General features: G+C 50.4%; 1 protein-coding gene across 1 annotated transcript in view; it reads right to left on the bottom strand.

Annotated features, from left to right (window-relative positions):
- Nucleotides 1–18,283, bottom strand: part of LOC140427924 (uncharacterized) — a 56,267-nt gene that overhangs the window by 9,925 nt on the left and 28,059 nt on the right. The window contains exons 4-7 of the mRNA XM_072513788.1: nucleotides 16,322–16,417; nucleotides 15,418–15,450; nucleotides 11,019–11,078; nucleotides 1,230–1,289 (exon numbers count right to left, since the gene is read on the bottom strand). Coding sequence (XP_072369889.1) covers nucleotides 1,230–1,289; nucleotides 11,019–11,078; nucleotides 15,418–15,450; nucleotides 16,322–16,417 — 249 coding nt within the window. The remainder of the gene's footprint in view (nucleotides 1–1,229; nucleotides 1,290–11,018; nucleotides 11,079–15,417; nucleotides 15,451–16,321; nucleotides 16,418–18,283) is intronic.

The raw sequence follows: 18,283 nt of genomic DNA, 5'->3' as shown, positions 1-18,283 counted from the left end.
AAAGGGGAAGGTACCTAATAGAGGTTTTCAAAATTATGAGGCATTTGCTAACGCAAGTATGGAGAAACTGTTTATGCTTTTAGAAAAAGAACTAGAGGGGAAATGAGGAGAATTCGCAACTCGCCTCCTGCATGGTGGGTTATGTTGCCTGGAATGTACTGCATGAAGGGATGATAAATTCAGATCCTGTGAGAACTTTCTAAAGACACCTGAACACATTTTTTTAAATTTGCAGATTCTTGGGACAAGTGCTGAGGTGTGGGTTTAAATTGGGTAGCTTTTTCCAAAGAGCACATTGGGCCAAATGGTCTCCCAAGATTCCATGGCGAGTGGGGCACACAAGATTTCAGTTGACACCACAACACTTCTTTAAGAGGAAGCTTTACAATTCATCCAGAAATGCCTGGGATCTCACCCCCACCTACCCTTGCTGACAGAGCTGGGTGTGGTTCAGTTTCTTCCAAAAGATAAATGAGCAAGGAGATAGGAAAGCAGCAATTACTCAGCAAGGGGTAATAGATTCAGTTGGTACTGAACGATTTGGGGATAATAGATTCAGTTGGTACTGAACCATTTGGGGATAATAGATTCAGTTGGTACTGAACCATTTGGGGATAATAGATTCAGTTGGTACTGAACCATTTGGGGATAATAGATTCAGTTGGTACTGAACCATTTGGGGATAATAGATTCAGTTGGTACTGAACCATTTGGGGATAATAGATTCAGTTGGTACTGAACCATTTGGGGATAATAGATTCAGTTGGTACTGAACCATTTGGGGATAATAGATTCACTTGGTACTGAACCATTTGGGGATAATAGATTCACTTGGTACTGAACGATTTGGGGATAATAGATTCAGTTGGTACTGAACCATTTGGGGATAATAGATTCACTTGGTACTGAACCATTTGGGGATAATAGATTCACTTGGTACTGAACGATTTGGGGATAATAGATTCAGTTGGTACTGAACCATTTGGGGGTAATAGATTCACTTGGTACTGAACCATTTGGGGATAATAGATTCACTTGGCACTGAACCACTTGGGGATAATTGAGTCACTTGGTACTGAACCATTTGGGGATAATAGATTCACTTGGTACTGAACCATTTTGATCTGCCAACTGTTCTGAATTTTCTAAACAATTATAAAATTACACATCACAAGAGATATTAGGGAGATGATGATTGATGATAACCGATTAACGCTATAGGTTGTTACCTTGTGATGATTCAGTATTTTGTGGTTCACGCGAGACTGGTTCCTCCAACTTAATGTTATCTAAGAAAAAAAAATGATGTTTGGAACAAATCTTTGGCATATCTATCGTAAAGAACCACAAAGCAAAATAATTAGACAATTCTTACATGCAGACATGATCTGAAAATGCCACTCTGAAAGGTGGGAGGCTGCACTTGCTTTCCACCCATCCCAGGGGTAACCTTGGTCATGGATTGTGACATTGTAATTCATTATCTCAATTGATTGGTGATGGTGAAGCACTTTACTTGAGGAATGGGGAAAACCTGACAAAATCTACCACTGCTCCCTGAGAGGGGCAATCTCTTGTCAGTTAATCATGGGAGTCATAGCTGGTAGTTATGGAACTCAAAAATGCACAGAAAGATTGACTGAGACTTCAGCAAGAAACATTGGCCCTACCTCCATAATGTCTTTTTCTGATCACTGCCAGTAAATGGAAGCTATCTAGTGTTTCCCCCTTACGTATTCAGAGTTGCCAAAGAGATTAGGGAGAGGGTGTCAATCCAGAGCCTTGGGAGACTCTGGCAGAGATATTCAAGTGAGCCTAACTTCTCACTTGAATATGCAAATCTGGATCCCACCCAGTTAGGGCGAGATCCAGATTGCAACATCTAGATGACTTTGTTAGATCTGACGATGCACCCAGAGCGCCGCAAATCTTGTGAGACGCCTCTCGCGAGATTTACCGGCCTAGTAGTGTCCTGAGTCGAGCGTGATGAGACCGTACGATCGCGCCCAAGGTCTGGCAAAACTACAAACCAAACTTAAGAAAGAGTTGAAGTTTTAAGGAAAGAATCAATTGCTAAACAAATGCAAAGCAAGGTCGTAGCAATAAATTGTTCAGTTAAAGAGAAAGCAATAAAAATGACCAGAATGTTGGAGGGTGTGTGAGGGGGGCTGTATGTGTTGGTGTGTGGTGGTGAGAGAGTGAGAAATCGGAGACTGGGTGTAAGGCAGACTCAGGCTCACCTCGACGCACACTGGTCAGTCCCTCACTCCCCCACCCTCGCTTGGTCTGTCACTACCTCGCTCCCACATCCTTGCCCGGTCAGTCACTCGCTCGCTCCCATTCCCCCGCAAAATCACTCACTCACTCCACACCCCACCGGGTCAGTCACTCCCTCGTTCCCACACCCTCGCCCGGTCAGTCAGGATTTTAACCCAGGGTTTTTTTCTCACTCAAGGAGTCAATGAGAAAAACTCTGAAAGATAACAACAAATTGAATATCATTAAAGGTTGAGGTGTTAAAAAAGGACAAGAGTGTATTTCTGCGCGTGTCTGGCTCACTCAGTCTTGGGTGCTCACTCTCTCAGCCACACTCACTGTGAGCGGGTGCTGCACTGTGAGCGGGTGCTGCACCGTGTGTGGGTGCTGCACCGTGTGTGGGTGCTGCACCGTGTGTGAGGGTGCTGCACCGTATGTGTGGGTGCTGCACCGTGAGTGAGTGCTGCACCGTGAGTGGGTGCTGCACCGTGTGTGTTGGTGCTGCACCGTGTGTGTGGGTGCTGCACCGTGTGTGCGGGTGCTGCACCGTGTATGTGGGTGCTGCACCATGTGTGGGTGCTGCACCGTGTGTGTGGATGCTGCACCGTGTGTGTGGGTGCTGCACCGTGAGTGGGTGTTGCACCGTGTGTGGGTGCTGCACCGTGAGTGGGTGTTGCATCGTGTGTGGGTGCTGCACCGTGTGTGGGTGCTGCACCGTGTGTGAGGGTGCTGCACCGTGTGTGAGGGTGCTGCACGTGTGTGGGTGCTGCACAGTGTGTGCGGGTGCTGCACCGTGTGTGCGGGTGCTGCAACGTGAGTGCTGCACAGTGTGTGCGGGTGCTGCACAGTGTGTGCGGGTGCTGCACAGTGTGTGCGGGTGCTGCACAGTGTGTGCGGGTGCTGCACAGTGTGTGGGTGCTGTACCGTGTGTGGGTGCTGCACCGTGTGTGGGTGCTGCACCGTGAGTGAGTGCTGCACCGTGAGTGAGTGCTGCACCGTGAGTGGGTGCTGCACCGTGTGTGGGTGCTGCACCGTGTGTGAGGGTGCTGCACCGTGTGTGGGTGCTGCACCGTGTATGTGGGTGCTGCACCGTGTGTGTGGGTGCTGCACCGTGTGTGTGGGTGCTGCACCGTGAGTGGGTGTTGCACCGTGTGTGGGTGCTGCACCGTGAGTGGGTGTTGCACCGTGTGTGGGTGCTGCACAGTGTGTGGGTGCTGCACCGTGTGTGGGTGCTGCACCGTGTGTGAGGGTGCTGCACCGTGTGTGAGGGTGCTGCACCGTGTGTGAGGGTGCTGCACCGTGTGTGAGGGTGCTGCACCGTGTGTGGGTGCTGCACCGTGTGTGGGTGCTGCACAGTGTGTGGGTGCTGCACAGTGTGTGGGTGCTGCACCGTGTGTGGGTGCTGCACCGTGTGTGAGGGTGCTGCACCGTGTGTGGGTGCTGCACAGTGTGTGGGTGCTGCACCGTGTGTGGGTGCTGCACCGTGTGTGGGTGCTGCACCGTGTGTGAGGGTGCTGCACAGTGTGTGGGTGCTGCACCGTGTGTGGGTGCTGCACCGTGTGTGGGTGCTGCACCGTGTGTGGGTGCTGCACCGTGTGTGGGTGCTGCACAGTGTGTGGGTGCTGCACAGTGTGTGGGTGCTGCACCGTGTGTGAGGGTGCTGCACCGTGTGTGGGTGCTGCACAGTGTGTGGGTGCTGCACCGTGTGTGGGTGCTGCACCGTGTGTGGGTGCTGCACCGTGTGTGAGGGTGCTGCACAGTGTGTGGGTGCTGCACAGTGTGTGGGTGCTGCACCGTGTGTGAGGGTGCTGCACCGTGTGTGAGGGTGCTGCACAGTGTGTGGGTGCTGCACCGTGTGTGGGTGCTGCACCGTGTGTGAGGGTGCTGCACAGTGTGTGAGGGTGCTGCACAGTGTGTGGGTGCTGCACAGTGTGTGGGTGCTGCACAGTGTGTGGGTGCTGCACAGTGTGTGGGTGCTGCACAGTGTGTGGGTGCTGCACCGTGTGTGAGGGTGCTGCACCGTGTGTGGGTGCTGCACCGTGTGTGGGTGCTGCACCGTGTGTGGGTGCTGCACAGTGTGTGGGTGCTGCACAGTGTGTGGGTGCTGCACCGTGTGTGAGGGTGCTGCACAGTGTGTGGGTGCTGCACCGTGTGTGAGGGTGCTGCACCGTGTGTGAGGGTGCTGCACCGTGTGTGAGGGTGCTGCACAGTGTGTGAGGGTGCTGCACAGTGTGTGGGTGCTGCACAGTGTGTGGGTGCTGCACAGTGTGTGGGTGCTGCACCGTGTGTGAGGGTGCTGCACCGTGTGTGGGTGCTGCACCGTGTGTGGGTGCTGCACCGTATGTGTGGGTGCTGCACCGTGAGTGAGTGCTGCACCGTGAGTGGGTGCTGCACCGTGTGTGTTGGTGCTGCACCGTGTGTGTGGGTGCTGCACCGTGTGTGCGGGTGCTGCACCGTGTATGTGGGTGCTGCACCATGTGTGGGTGCTGCACCGTGTGTGTGGATGCTGCACCGTGTGTGTGGGTGCTGCACCGTGAGTGGGTGTTGCACCGTGTGTGGGTGCTGCACCGTGAGTGGGTGTTGCATCGTGTGTGGGTGCTGCACCGTGTGTGGGTGCTGCACCGTGTGTGAGGGTGCTGCACGTGTGTGGGTGCTGCACAGTGTGTGCGGGTGCTGCACCGTGTGTGCGGGTGCTGCACCGTGAGTGGGTGTTGCACCGTGTGTGGGTGCTGCACCGTGAGTGGGTGTTGCATCGTGTGTGGGTGCTGCACCGTGTGTGGGTGCTGCACCGTGTGTGAGGGTGCTGCACCGTGTGTGAGGGTGCTGCACGTGTGTGGGTGCTGCACAGTGTGTGCGGGTGCTGCACCGTGTGTGCGGGTGCTGCACCGTGAGTGCTACACAGTGTGTGCGGGTGCTGCACAGTGTGTGCGGGTGCTGCACAGTGTGTGGGTGCTGTACCGTGTGTGGGTGCTGCACCGTGAGTGAGTGCTGCACCGTGAGTGAGTGCTGCACCGTGAGTGAGTGCTGCACCGTGAGTGGGTGCTGCACCGTGTGTGGGTGCTGCACCGTGTGTGGGTGCTGCACCGTGTGTGAGGGTGCTGCACCGTGTGTGGGTGCTGCACCGTGTATGTGGGTGCTGCACCGTGTGTGTGGGTGCTGCACCGTGTGTGTGGGTGCTGCACCGTGAGTGGGTGTTGCACCGTGTGTGGGTGCTGCACCGTGAGTGGGTGTTGCACCGTGTGTGGGTGCTGCACAGTGTGTGGGTGCTGCACCGTGTGTGGGTGCTGCACCGTGTGTGAGGGTGCTGCACCGTGTGTGAGGGTGCTGCACCGTGTGTGGGTGCTGCACCGTGTGTGGGTGCTGCACAGTGTGTGGGTGCTGCACAGTGTGTGGGTGCTGCACCGTGTGTGGGTGCTGCACCGTGTGTGAGGGTGCTGCACCGTGTGTGGGTGCTGCACAGTGTGTGGGTGCTGCACCGTGTGTGGGTGCTGCACCGTGTGTGGGTGCTGCACCGTGTGTGAGGGTGCTGCACAGTGTGTGGGTGCTGCACCGTGTGTGGGTGCTGCACCGTGTGTGGGTGCTGCACAGTGTGTGGGTGCTGCACCGTGTGTGGGTGCTGCACCGTGTGTGGGTGCTGCACCGTGTGTGAGGGTGCTGCACAGTGTGTGGGTGCTGCACAGTGTGTGGGTGCTGCACCGTGTGTGAGGGTGCTGCACCGTGTGTGGGTGCTGCACCGTGTGTGGGTGCTGCACCGTGTGTGGGTGCTGCACCGTGTGTGGGTGCTGCACAGTGTGTGGGTGCTGCACAGTGTGTGGGTGCTGCACCGTGTGTGAGGGTGCTGCACCGTGTGTGAGGGTGCTGCACAGTGTGTGGGTGCTGCACCGTGTGTGGGTGCTGCACCGTGTGTGAGGGTGCTGCACAGTGTGTGAGGGTGCTGCACAGTGTGTGGGTGCTGCACAGTGTGTGGGTGCTGCACAGTGTGTGGGTGCTGCACAGTGTGTGGGTGCTGCACCGTGTGTGAGGGTGCTGCACCGTGTGTGGGTGCTGCACCGTGTGTGGGTGCTGCACCGTGTGTGGGTGCTGCACAGTGTGTGGGTGCTGCACAGTGTGTGAGGGTGCTGCACAGTGTGTGGGTGCTGCACCGTGTGTGAGGGTGCTGCACCGTGTGTGAGGGTGCTGCACCGTGTGTGAGGGTGCTGCACAGTGTGTGAGGGTGCTGCACAGTGTGTGGGTGCTGCACCGTGTGTGGGTGCTGCACCGTGTGTGGGTGCTGCACCGTGTGTGGGTGCTGCACCGTGTGTGGGTGCTGCACAGTGTGTGGGTGCTGCACAGTGTGTGGGTGCTGCACAGTGTGTGGGTGCTGCACCGTGTGTGAGGGTGCTGCACAGTGTGTGGGTGCTGCACCGTGTGTGAGGGTGCTGCACCGTGTGTGAGGGTGCTGCACCGTGTGTGAGGGTGCTGCACCGTGTGTGAGGGTGCTGCACCGTGTGTGAGGGTGCTGCACAGTGTGTGAGGGTGCTGCACCGTGTGTGGGTGCTGCACCGTGTGTGAGGGTGCTGCACCGTGTGTGAGGGTGCTGCACCGTGTGTGAGGGTGCTGCACCGTGTGTGTGGGTGCTGCACCGTGTGTGAGGGTGCTGCACCGTGTGTGAGGGTGCTGCACCGTGTGTGAGGGTGCTGCACCGTGTGTGAGGGTGCTGCACCGTGAGTGAGTGTTGCACCGTGTGAGGGTGCTGCACAGTGTGTGGGTGCTGCACCGTGTGTGAGGGTGCTGCACCGTGTGTGAGGGTGCTGCACCGTGAGTGGGTGCTGCACCGTGTGTGGGTGCTGCACCGTGAGTGAGTGCTGCACAGTGTGTGGGTGCTGTACCGTGTGTGGGTGCTGCACCGTGTGTGGGTGCTGCACCGCGTGTGAGGGTGCTGCACCGTGTGTGGGTGCTGCACCGTGTGTGAGGGTGCTGCACCGTGAGTGAGTGTTGCACCGTGTGTGGGTGCTGCACCGTGAGTGAGTGCTGCACAGTGTGTGGGTGCTGTACCGTGTGTGGGTGCTGCACCGTGTGTGGGTGCTGCACCGCGTGTGAGGGTGCTGCACCGTGTGTGGGTGCTGCACCGTGTGTGCGGGTGCTGCACCGTGTGTGCGGGTGCTGCACCGTGTGTGCGGGTGCTGCACCGTGTGTGCGGGTGCTGCACCGTGTGTGCGGGTGCTGCATCGTGTGTGCGGGTGCTGCACCGTGAGTGGGTGAGGAACCACTTGGCTCCACCCGGAGGACCTGTCACACGTTGAATAGTGACTACCTTAGTGACTGACCCATCCCTCCCACTGACCACATGTCCATCCTCCCACCAATCCTCCAGCAGATGCCATTGGCCGATCCCAGGCGGCACCCTCTCCAGTCTCCTAGGGGACCACCTCAGAGGAGAGCTTCGAGGAAGAGACCATAATAGCACAGCTGTCATCCCTACCCTCCACCAGCACGGATACTCACACCTCGGTGGGACATGATAGTGATCAGGCTTCAGGGGCACAATCTGGCGAGCACCACACTGCTCCTGATGTACATCAGGTGGAGGCAGGAACTCCTAGGCGAGGCAGCAGTCGGAGGGCTGCTGGATCTCAGAACCTAGCTGGGTCCCAGCCTGATGCTGAGCCTGTGGAACAGGGTTTCCTGGAGCAGATGAAGGCATTAGGGGGTGCCCAGGACATTTAGAGGGAGATGTCAGTGACACTCCAGCAGGTCCATAGCGATTGGAGGAGTCCCAGAGGCTATGGGTGTAGGAGATGTCACCAGCAATGCGTGGTACTGGGGCCAACACTGCCAGGGTGGTGACTTCAGTGGAGAGCCGAGTGCACAACGACGTCACCATTAGTGAAGGTGTCCAAGGTGTTGCGCAGTCGGTGACGGCCATTCTCGACAAAATGTCCGATTGGCTGGGGGATGTCACCAGTACCAGGCTGACCTGATGAGGTTCTGCAGGACATGTCCCACTCTCAGATGGACATGGCCAAGGCGCTGCGGAGCTTGTCCCAGTCGCAGGTGGGGATTGCGACTGGGACAAGCACGGGGAACCACCAGGGCTGGCAGAGGCAGATGATGCAGGGGCAGCCAGGGCTCAAACCAGCTGCCCCTCCATCCCAAGGCGAACCCCAGTGTCCTAGAGGCCAGGATGAGGGGGCGCTGAGTGCCAACCCGGACCGGTCCCATGGAGTGGCGACGATGGCCATCAGCTCCCCAGAGTTCCATCCTTCTGAAGATGCTGCGTCTCGCAGTCAGCACACGGGACAGGGTGGCACGGCTGTGCATGTGCCGCCGACAAGTGAGCCGGGGTCCTCCGGACCCAGAGCCCTCAGAGGACGCCGGCCAGGGGCATCGGAGGCCACGGGACGAGGTAAACAGCTGGCTGGCTCCACCTCAGATGTGCATCCTGGAGACACACCAAATGTAGTGCTAGAGCTAGGAGGGCCAAGCACATCGAGGATCACTGAGGACACAGGGGAGGGAGTAGAGGAATTGTCAAACACAATCAATACCTTTATGCACAACCAGTATGATGTCACCTTCTTCCACAACGCGGGCTGACCTCTGAACCCTTGGCCCGTCTCTCCAGGCACTCCTCACTCCCAGTGGCACTCACACATCCTCCGGCTGTGGACATGTCACCGGAACTGTGACCCATCCCCTGGGTGTTCGGATGTAGGCTGCTGAATGTGTGGTGTTGCCACCCGCAGTGTTCAAGCACAGTGTCCAGGCATCAATGCAATGAGTCCCACATGCTAGATGGGCCGCCCACCCATGGGAATCCACTTTGTTTGTGTGAAATGCTCACTTAACCACATTTGCCAATTCCCGATTAGCTACATCTTTTAGCCGCGTGGCCAGAGGCTTCGGCAGTCGGTTGGGGTTATGGTGGTTGATGGGGCGGACGGGCAGGGACAAGGGTTGCCCCAGGTACACAATATCCAGGGCATGGCATGGTGGTGCTGGGAGCAGTTGCGCCCCCCCAGCGCACACAGCACCCTCACATGCAGCCCACCCCTGGGGAGGGTCCCCCTCCCCAGGGTCCACCATCCCCCACTGAGCACTGAGCACTCCAGGCTCTTTGCTGTGAGCAAAGATGACTACTCCCCTCCTCAAGGAAGCCCTTCTGCCAGGTTCAGGTTTTTCAAAAGCAGTACTAATTGGCGTCAGCGTGAGACCTTGCTGGGGAGGCCGCTGAGTGACAGGAGACTGTTGGATTTGGGGTGGCTCTTGTTAATTGTATGGAAATGGGGCTCAAGTGTGATAATTGCTTTCTTGCCACACATTGCAAACTGTTTGGCGTCTGGGTGGTTCTCGTTTTTGGCCTCTCCCATTATTCACCGGCCTCGTTTCACTTGAGCGAGAGCGTAACGTGTCCAACAACATGCTGGGCCGCATTAAAGATCCTCGGGGGCTACATCCCCCGAGTGCAGGGAAGCCTGGTTTTGGGTCTGGTTGGGGGGGGGGGTGTAGTGATAGTGGGGCGAGTCAAAAACCATTGAAGGTGCCAGGACAAGTTGATAAAAGATGATTAGGTTTCTGGGATACCTAGCTTTATAAATATGCCATCAAATACCAAAACAAGGAATCTATGCTAAACCTTTTGAAAAAAGAACAAAGAACAATACAGCACAGGAACAGGCCCTTCGGTGCTGGTCAAGATACCAACCTTTGCCAAAAACCCCCAGCACTTCCTTATGCCGTATCCCTCTATACCCATCCTATCCATGTGTTTGTCAAGATGTCTTTTGAACGCCGTTAATGTATCTACTTCCACAACGTCCCCTGGCAACGTGTTCCAGGCACTCACCACCCTCTGCGTAAAAACCTGCCTCGCACATCTCCTCTAAACTTTGACCCACGGACCTTAATCCTATGCCCCCTGGTAACTGATCCGTCCACCCTGGGAAAGAGTGCCTGCCCATCCACTCTATCCATGCCCCTCATAATCTTGGAAACCTCTATCAGGTCACCCCTCAACCTCCGTCATTCTAATGAAAACAGTCTGAGTCTATTCAGCCTCTCCACAGAGCTAACACCCTCCAGACCAGGCAACATCCTGGTCAACCTCCTTACAAATGACTGGTTATATTTCCGATGGTGTAATGTGTAGAATTCTGGCAACCACACTTTAGGAGGTTCGCAGGGGCTCAGAAAGGGAACAGAGCAGATTCACCACGAATGAGGGATTTCAGTTACATGGAGCCACTGATCGAGCTGCGATTGCTCTCTTTAAAGCAGGAAAGGGGAAGGCACCTAATAGACATTTTCAAAATTATGAGGCATTTGTTAACGCAAGTATGGAGAAACTGTTTATGCTTTTAGAAAAAGAACTAGAGGGGAAATGAGGAGAATTTGCTACTCTCCTACCCCACAGTGGGTTATGTCTGGAATGTACTGCATGAAGGGATGATGAATTCAGATCCTGTGTGAACATTCTAAAGACACTTGGACACATTTATTTAAAATTTGCAGATTCTTGGGACAAGTGCTGAGGTGTGGGTCTAAATTGGGTAGCTTTTTCAAAGAGCACATTGGGCTAAATGGTCTCCCAAGATTCTATGGCGAGTGGGGCACACAAGATTTCAGTTGACACCACAACAGCTCTTTAAGAAGAAGCTTTACAATTCATCCAGAAATGCCTGGGATCTCACCCCCACCTACCCTTGCTGACAGAGCTGGGTGTGGTTCAGTTTCTTCCAAAAGATAAATGAGCAAGGAAACCGATTAACTCTATAGGTTATTACCTTGTGATGATTCAGTGTTTTGTGGTTCACGCAAGACTGGTTCCTCCACCTCAATGTTATCTAAGAAAAAAAAGAGATTTGGAACAAACCTTTGGCATATCTATCGTAAAGAACCACAAGACAGAAGAATTAGACAATTCTTACATGTAGACATGATCTGAAACTGCCACTCTGAAAGGTGGGAGGCTGCACTTGCTTTCCACCCATCCCAGGGGTAACCTTGGTCATGGATTTTGAGACCGTAATTCATTATCTCGAATGATTGGTGATGGTGAAGCATTTTACTTGAGGAATGGGGAAACCTGACAAAATCTACCACTGCTCCCTGTGAGAGGCAATCTCTTGTCAGTTAAAAATGGGACAGTCATAGCTGGTAGTTATGGAACTCAAAAATGCACAGAAAGATTGACTGAGACTTTAGGGAGAAACATTGGCCCTACCTACTGCTTTTTCTGCTTACTGCCAGTAAATGGAAGCTATCTACTGTTTCCCCCTTACGTATTCTTAGCTGCCAAAGAGTTTAGGGAGAGTAGAAACTATTCCATATTTAATAGAAGACTGGTACAATATCGTATTCCTGTATGCATGTCGGATGAAATTTAATATTACATGATTAAGGTTTTTATTAACTGTTAAACTTGCGAACGGCTGGTGGACTTGTACTACAGCTGGAAATGATGAAATGGTTAAGTTGTTAATTCCCAGGAAGGTTTAGGGTTTGATGCTTCGTTGCACAATTTAGCTGGCTGTACTGTTCAATTGCAGGATTTCTGGTGTTTGCCTGCTTGCCTTAAACTTTGTCAATACATTTTTAAACAATGGATTTCAATTAGTAATCATTAGTATGTAGAAGTCTTTTAGCAACTCTCAGGATCTTGTTCACAGCGAGTGTAGTCAGGAAATAACAAATTATTAAGGACAACATGTGAGATTAGAAGCCAGTAGAGAGTTTGAGCTTTCCATCACAATTTGTAGAGAGACAAGGACAAAACATTTGATGAAAGTTAATTTGTTACCAGACAATTCTGATTCTTTTTCTCTCTCTTTGTGTCTACTGCTTAGAGACATCAAGATTGTCAAATCACAGTTGAACATAATACAATTTTCGAACTGCGTTTCATGCCTTATTCAAATTATTTTACAGGACACCTTTGATAGATTTGTTACTCAGACAAATAATCTTGAGTGGATCAATGCACGGTTGAGGAATGGATATCTACAAACTGTGTAAATATCACATCCACAGGGACCTGTCTTTTGCATTTATGATGCCGGCGTTGGACTGGGGTGGACACAGCAAGAAGTTTTACAACACCAGGTTAAAGTCCAACAGGTTTATTTGAAATCACTAGCTTTCAGAGCTTTGCTCCTTCATCAGGTGAGTAAAGAAGTAGGTTACACAAACATAGCATATATAGACAAAGCCAATGATGCAAGTAGATGCTTTGAATGCGAGTCTTTGTAAATCTGGGACAAAAAGCTAGGATCAGTAATGGTGGCCAGGATACTACCAGATTGCCATAAGAATCCATTTAGTGCACTAGGGAAGGAGATTTACTGATCTTGCCCTGGTCTGGACTGCATGCTATTTTAGATCCATAGCAGTATGATTGGCTCTAAATTACCCTCTGAAATGGCCAAGAAAGCTATGCAGTTGTGAAGAGGATTGCTAAACCATGCTGAGGAATTGGCAATAAATGCTGACTCTGCCTGTGACATTCACATTAAATCAATTGTTATGGGTCAGGGTTTAGAGAACCCCAAAGTGTATCATGGAGTTCACCTGACCCACAACTTTTAATAGAGTGTGGTTATGGGAAGCACAAGGGCCCACTTTACAGGTGTGGTGCAACAGCGAGCTAAAAGTATTTTTTAGCAAAAAACAATGTTTATTTATGAATCCCATTAACATTTTTAAACACACACAGTAAACATCTTAGCAACCATCAACTAAAATACTCCCTCCAAAGAATCCACTATTCAATAAGTAACCCTTAATCTTTCCTTACAACATCCATAAGACAAAAGGCCCTTTTTAACACAGAGATCGGATTTAAATTCACTACTGAGAGCAGTTATCACTTTGAAATCCTCAAATGATCGGGAGACAGTCTTTAGATTGCAGAGAGAGATCCTTAAACAGCTGCTTGCTTTGCCTGCAGCTATCCAGCTCTCAAAACAAAACTAAACACACCTTGTAGCTGCCTGCTCAAAGCAAAAGTGAAAGACAAACAGCCCAGCTCCTCACACTCTCTGACATCACTGCAGCTATCTGACAAACACCCATTTCTTAAAGGTACACCCACTACAGCTATTCGATAAGCACCCATTTCTTAAAGGTACTCACACATGTCACAATAAATAAAAGAAGTGCTTTGGTGTGATTCCTGTGTTTCATTTCCTTTGAACAATGATTTTCATTTGGCGCATTTTGGAGGAAATTGTGAATGTCAGAATTAGCTTTTTCTAACATTTGTCAGGATTGCTGTTTCATATCTTTGTTAGAATTATTCATTCACTGGGGCTGTTTAGCACAGGGCTAAATCGCTGGCTTTGAAAGCAGACCAAGGCAGGCCAGCAGCACGGTTCAATTCCCGTACCAGCCGCCCCGAACAGGTGCCGGAATGTGGCGACTAGGGGCTTTTCACAGTAACTTCATTTGAAACCTACTTGTGACAATAAGCGATTTTTATTGTTTCATTCATTTTCATTTAATTTCATCACTTTGCTCAGTGAAGTTCTGCAATACGATCCTTATTACTATTAGTAACAGAAAGCCATTACCAAGTCAGAATGGCAAGTTAAGTAAACCCATAGCTAGCCTATCCATAGATTACGTCAATGTAGTTCATATCATTGGAAAACTCAACCATTTTAATGTTCTTAAACAAAGCAATTGAACAGTGGCATAAATGCAAAATGTCTAACAGGTTTATTTGGAATCACGTGATTTTGGAGCATAGCTCCTTCATCAGGTGAGGAAGAGGTAGGTTACACAAACACAGCATATATAGACAGAAGCCATTTAGGAAGAGGCATCGGCTCAATTGCGTTTGTACCATCTCCTAGAATTTAACAGTTGTACAGCAATAAATTGTCATCACTTGTGTCTGTGTGGAAGGTGCTGCTGAGGATCTACGGGTTCAATTTGGGGTTAGGGGAAGCACTCCTGTTCCTCTTGACTCCACATACTTGTAAGTCTCTGTAACAAACTTACATTTTTACAGGCGGTTTGTTGAGCTGCATGTAGACCTATTTCTTCTGAATGAAGTTGGGGATGACACACTCATGGATAACCAATATTGCAGAGGAGACCTCAGACAGGCATTATCCCTTTTATTTGTCGAGCTTAAACAATCAACAACTCTACTCGGGCCTAGATATCTTTTTTTGGATAAGGCAGTAATAGCTCTCTCATGTAGCTTCTTAAGTAAGAATCTACTTAATAGAGCCCATGGCACTATTCAAAGAGCAGGGCAGTGCTTCTAGCTTCCTGGCCATCATTTATTCCTCATTCACCATCATTAAACATGATGTGGAGATGCCGGCGTTGGACTGGGGTGAGCACAGTACGAAGTCTTACAACACCAGGTTAAAGTCCAACAGGTTTGTTTCGATGTCACTAGCTTTCGGAGCGCTGCTCCTTCCTCAGGTGAATGAACAGGTATGTTCCAGAAACACATATATAGACAAATTCAAAGATGCCAAACAATGCTAGGAATGCGAGCATTAGCAGGTGATTAAATCTTTACAGATCCAGAGATGGGGTAACCCCAGGTTAAAGAGGTGTGAATTGTATCAAGCCAGGACATCATTAAACAGACTAGCTGGTATTTTGCAGCTGTTTGTGGGACCTTACTGTAGTCAGATTGATGTCCTATTTCCCCATGTTCCAATAATGGCTATACTGCAAGAAATTATTGTAGAGTACACGGGATTTTAGTTGATCCCTCAACAACACATTGCTGAAAAGCACCAAAATTCTTTTGGAAATCCTTAGCATTTCAACCCCCAACTACTACAGTTGAGCACCCCTTATCTGAAATGCTTGGGGCCGAGTGTGTATCAGATTTCAGAATATAATGTGAATCTGCGGTGCGTTGGGAACTGTGCATGTGTGCCATACGTTGGGACCTGCGCACGTGTGGCAGGTTGGGACTAGCGCTTCGCCCAGGAACCTTCCCAGAGCCTTGTGGGAGTTCCTACTCGTGATGTCACGTCGTTGCACGAAAGAAAAGGGCGAATTTTGGAATTTATCGGTTTTCGTAATTTTGGATGAGGGATGGCTCAGCCTATATATGGAAACTCTCTGGGTTTTTTTTAAATAAAATAGTTATAAAAATACATCACAGAGAACAGAAACAATATTCATTATTGGTGATAAATGGAGAGATTTTACCTGTTGATGCATGTACAGCTGTGAATTTGTTATCTAAGAAAAAGAAATCAGATTTGTAATAAACGGACATATCCATCACAAATAAAACCTGGAAACATTTTACACTATTAAGCGGTGCTAAGCCATCAGAATTTGGGCCACTGTTTCCCTCTATGGCTCAGTAATGTTTCCCCTTATTACATAACAACAGTAAGAAGTCTTACAACACCAGGTTAAAGTCCAACAGGTTTGTTTCAATGTCACTAGCTTTCGGAGCGCTGCTCCTTCCTCATTCACCTGAGGAAGGAGCAGCGCTCCGAAAGCTAGTGACATCGAAACAAACCTGTTGGACTTTAGCCTGGTGTTGTAAGACTTCTTACTGTGCTCACCCCAGTCCAACGCCGGGATCTCCACATCATACATAACAACACATTGCTGAAAATCACCACAATTCTTTCAGAAATCCTTAGCATTTCCACCCACACCTACTGTTTCAGAGTGTCTGGCCCAGGCTTTTCTGGAAAATAATTGTAAAAGACAAAGGGATTGGCAATTACAATGAACACAAATCTCACCGTTCCCATTTTAAAGGGAATATATGATGCGCATATTTTCACATCATACTTAACTATAACAAACTATCAGTAGAAACAATGTTTCTCTGCTGTGCCCACCATGGAGCTGGGAAAACAAAGCATCACTACGCTGGGGAAGGTGTAATTACAGGGTGACGGAGTTTAAATGGGTCGTTTCCTTTAACAATGTAAACACAAGAATTTAGAATGGAATCACTGACAAGAAAGTGTGCATTGATGTAACATTTTTTAACACACAAGATAGATATAAAATGGCAATACCTGACAAAACCTTGAAAAAGATTAGCTTTGTCACCAACTGCCATCTGGTTCAGAAGGTGAATACCTACCTTGCTTTTTCTTTTGATAATAATGGTAGAGAATCCAGGCAAGGACAGTGGCAAGGAAAAAGGCCCCTATCAATACGAAATGATGCCGAGGATTTCCTAAAAAAAGAAAAAATTCAGATCAGTTTTCAAGAGTCAGATTAACATAAATAAATTATTAGCCCAGATCTTCCGATGACAACAGGGGTGAACGTTCAGACAATTGCTGCGCTTCATGACCCAACCTGTGCACATGTGTGTTATTTACCCGGGGAGTTTAAACTTCCAATTGTTAGCATTTTGCTTCCCAGGCCTCTCCAAGGAAATCGTTGACACTGCCTGGGCTTCATGTCCTACACTTACATGGATTTTTACCCCATCGTTCTCCAACTGTTACTCTCAGGCAAAGAGCACTGTACATCCAAGTCCAATCATCCTCTAATTCTGCCAGCCACCCGCCTCCCCCCACCCTTCACCTGGAGAGGCCACATGGTCAACTCCCTGTGAGTCAATGACACTTTTTTTTAAATTAAATATTTTATTGAAAATTTTTGGTCAACCAACACAGTACATTGTGCATCCTTTACACAATATTATAACAACACAAATAACAATGACCTATTTTATAAACAAAAAATGAATAAATAATAAATAACAAAAATGAAAACTAGCCCTAATTGGCAACTGCCTTGTCACAAGTAACACTCTCCAAAAATATAATTTAACAGTCCAATATATAATTATCTGTAGCAACGACCGATACATACTATACAGTATATATTAACAACCCTGAGAGTCCTTCTGGTTTCCCCCCCCCCCCCGATCCGGGGCTGCTGCTGCTGCCTTCTTTTTCCTATTCCGTCTATCTTTCTGCGAGGTATTCGACGAACGGTTGCCACCGCCTGGTGAACCCTTGAGCCGACCCCCTTAGGACGAACTTAATCCGCTCTAGCTTTATAAACCCCGCCATGTCATTTATCCAGGTCTCCACCCCCGGGGGCTTGGCTTCTTTCCACATTAGCAATATCCTGCGCCGGGCTACTAGGGACGCAAAGGCCAAAACATCGGCCTCTCTCGCCTCCTGCACTCCCGGCTCTTGTGCAACCCCAAATATAGCCAACCCCCAGCTTGGTTCGACCCGGACTCCTACTACTTTTGAAAGCACCTTTGTCACCCCCATCCAAAACCCCTGTAGTGCTGGGCATGACCAAAACATATGGGTATGATTCGCTGGGCTTCTCGAGCACCTCGCACACCTATCCTCCACCCCAAAAAATTTACTGAGCCGTGCTCCAGTCATATGTGCCGTGTAATACCTTAAACTGAATCAGGCTTAGCCTGGCACACGAGGACGACGAGTTTACCCTGCTTAGGGCATCTGCCCACAGCCCCTCCTCGATCTCCTCCCCCAGCTCTTCTTCCCATTTCCCTTTTAGTTCATCTACCATAGTCTCCCCTTCGTCCCTCATTTCCCTATATATATCTGACACCTTACCATCCCCCACCCATGTCTTTGAGATCACTCTGTCCTGCACCTCTTGTGTCGGGAGCTGCGGGAATTCCCTCACCTGTTGCCTCGCAAAAGCCCTCAGTTGCATATACCTGAATGCATTCCCTTGGGGCAACCCATATTTCTCGGTCAGCGCTCCCAGACTCGCGAACTTCCCATCCACAAACAGATCTTTCAGTTGCGTTATTCCTGCTCTTTGCCACATTCCATATCCCCCATCCATTCCCCCCGGGGCAAACCTATGGTTGTTTCGTATCGGGGACCCCCCCAAGGCTCCAGTCTTTCCCCTATGTCATCTCCACTGTCCCCAAATCTTCAGTGTAGCCACCACCACCGGGCTTGTGGTGTAGTTCCTCGGTGAGAACGGCAATGGGGCTGTCACCATAGCCTGTAGGCTAGTCCCCCTACAGGACGCCCTCTCTAATCTCTTCCACGCCGCTCCCTCCTCCTCTCCCATCCACTTACTCACCATTGAA

Source organism: Scyliorhinus torazame, chromosome 8 (genome assembly GCF_047496885.1).
Source record: "Scyliorhinus torazame isolate Kashiwa2021f chromosome 8, sScyTor2.1, whole genome shotgun sequence".
NCBI classification, from domain to species: domain Eukaryota; kingdom Metazoa; phylum Chordata; class Chondrichthyes; order Carcharhiniformes; family Scyliorhinidae; genus Scyliorhinus; species Scyliorhinus torazame.
This window is presented reverse-complemented; position numbering and strand designations above follow the sequence as displayed.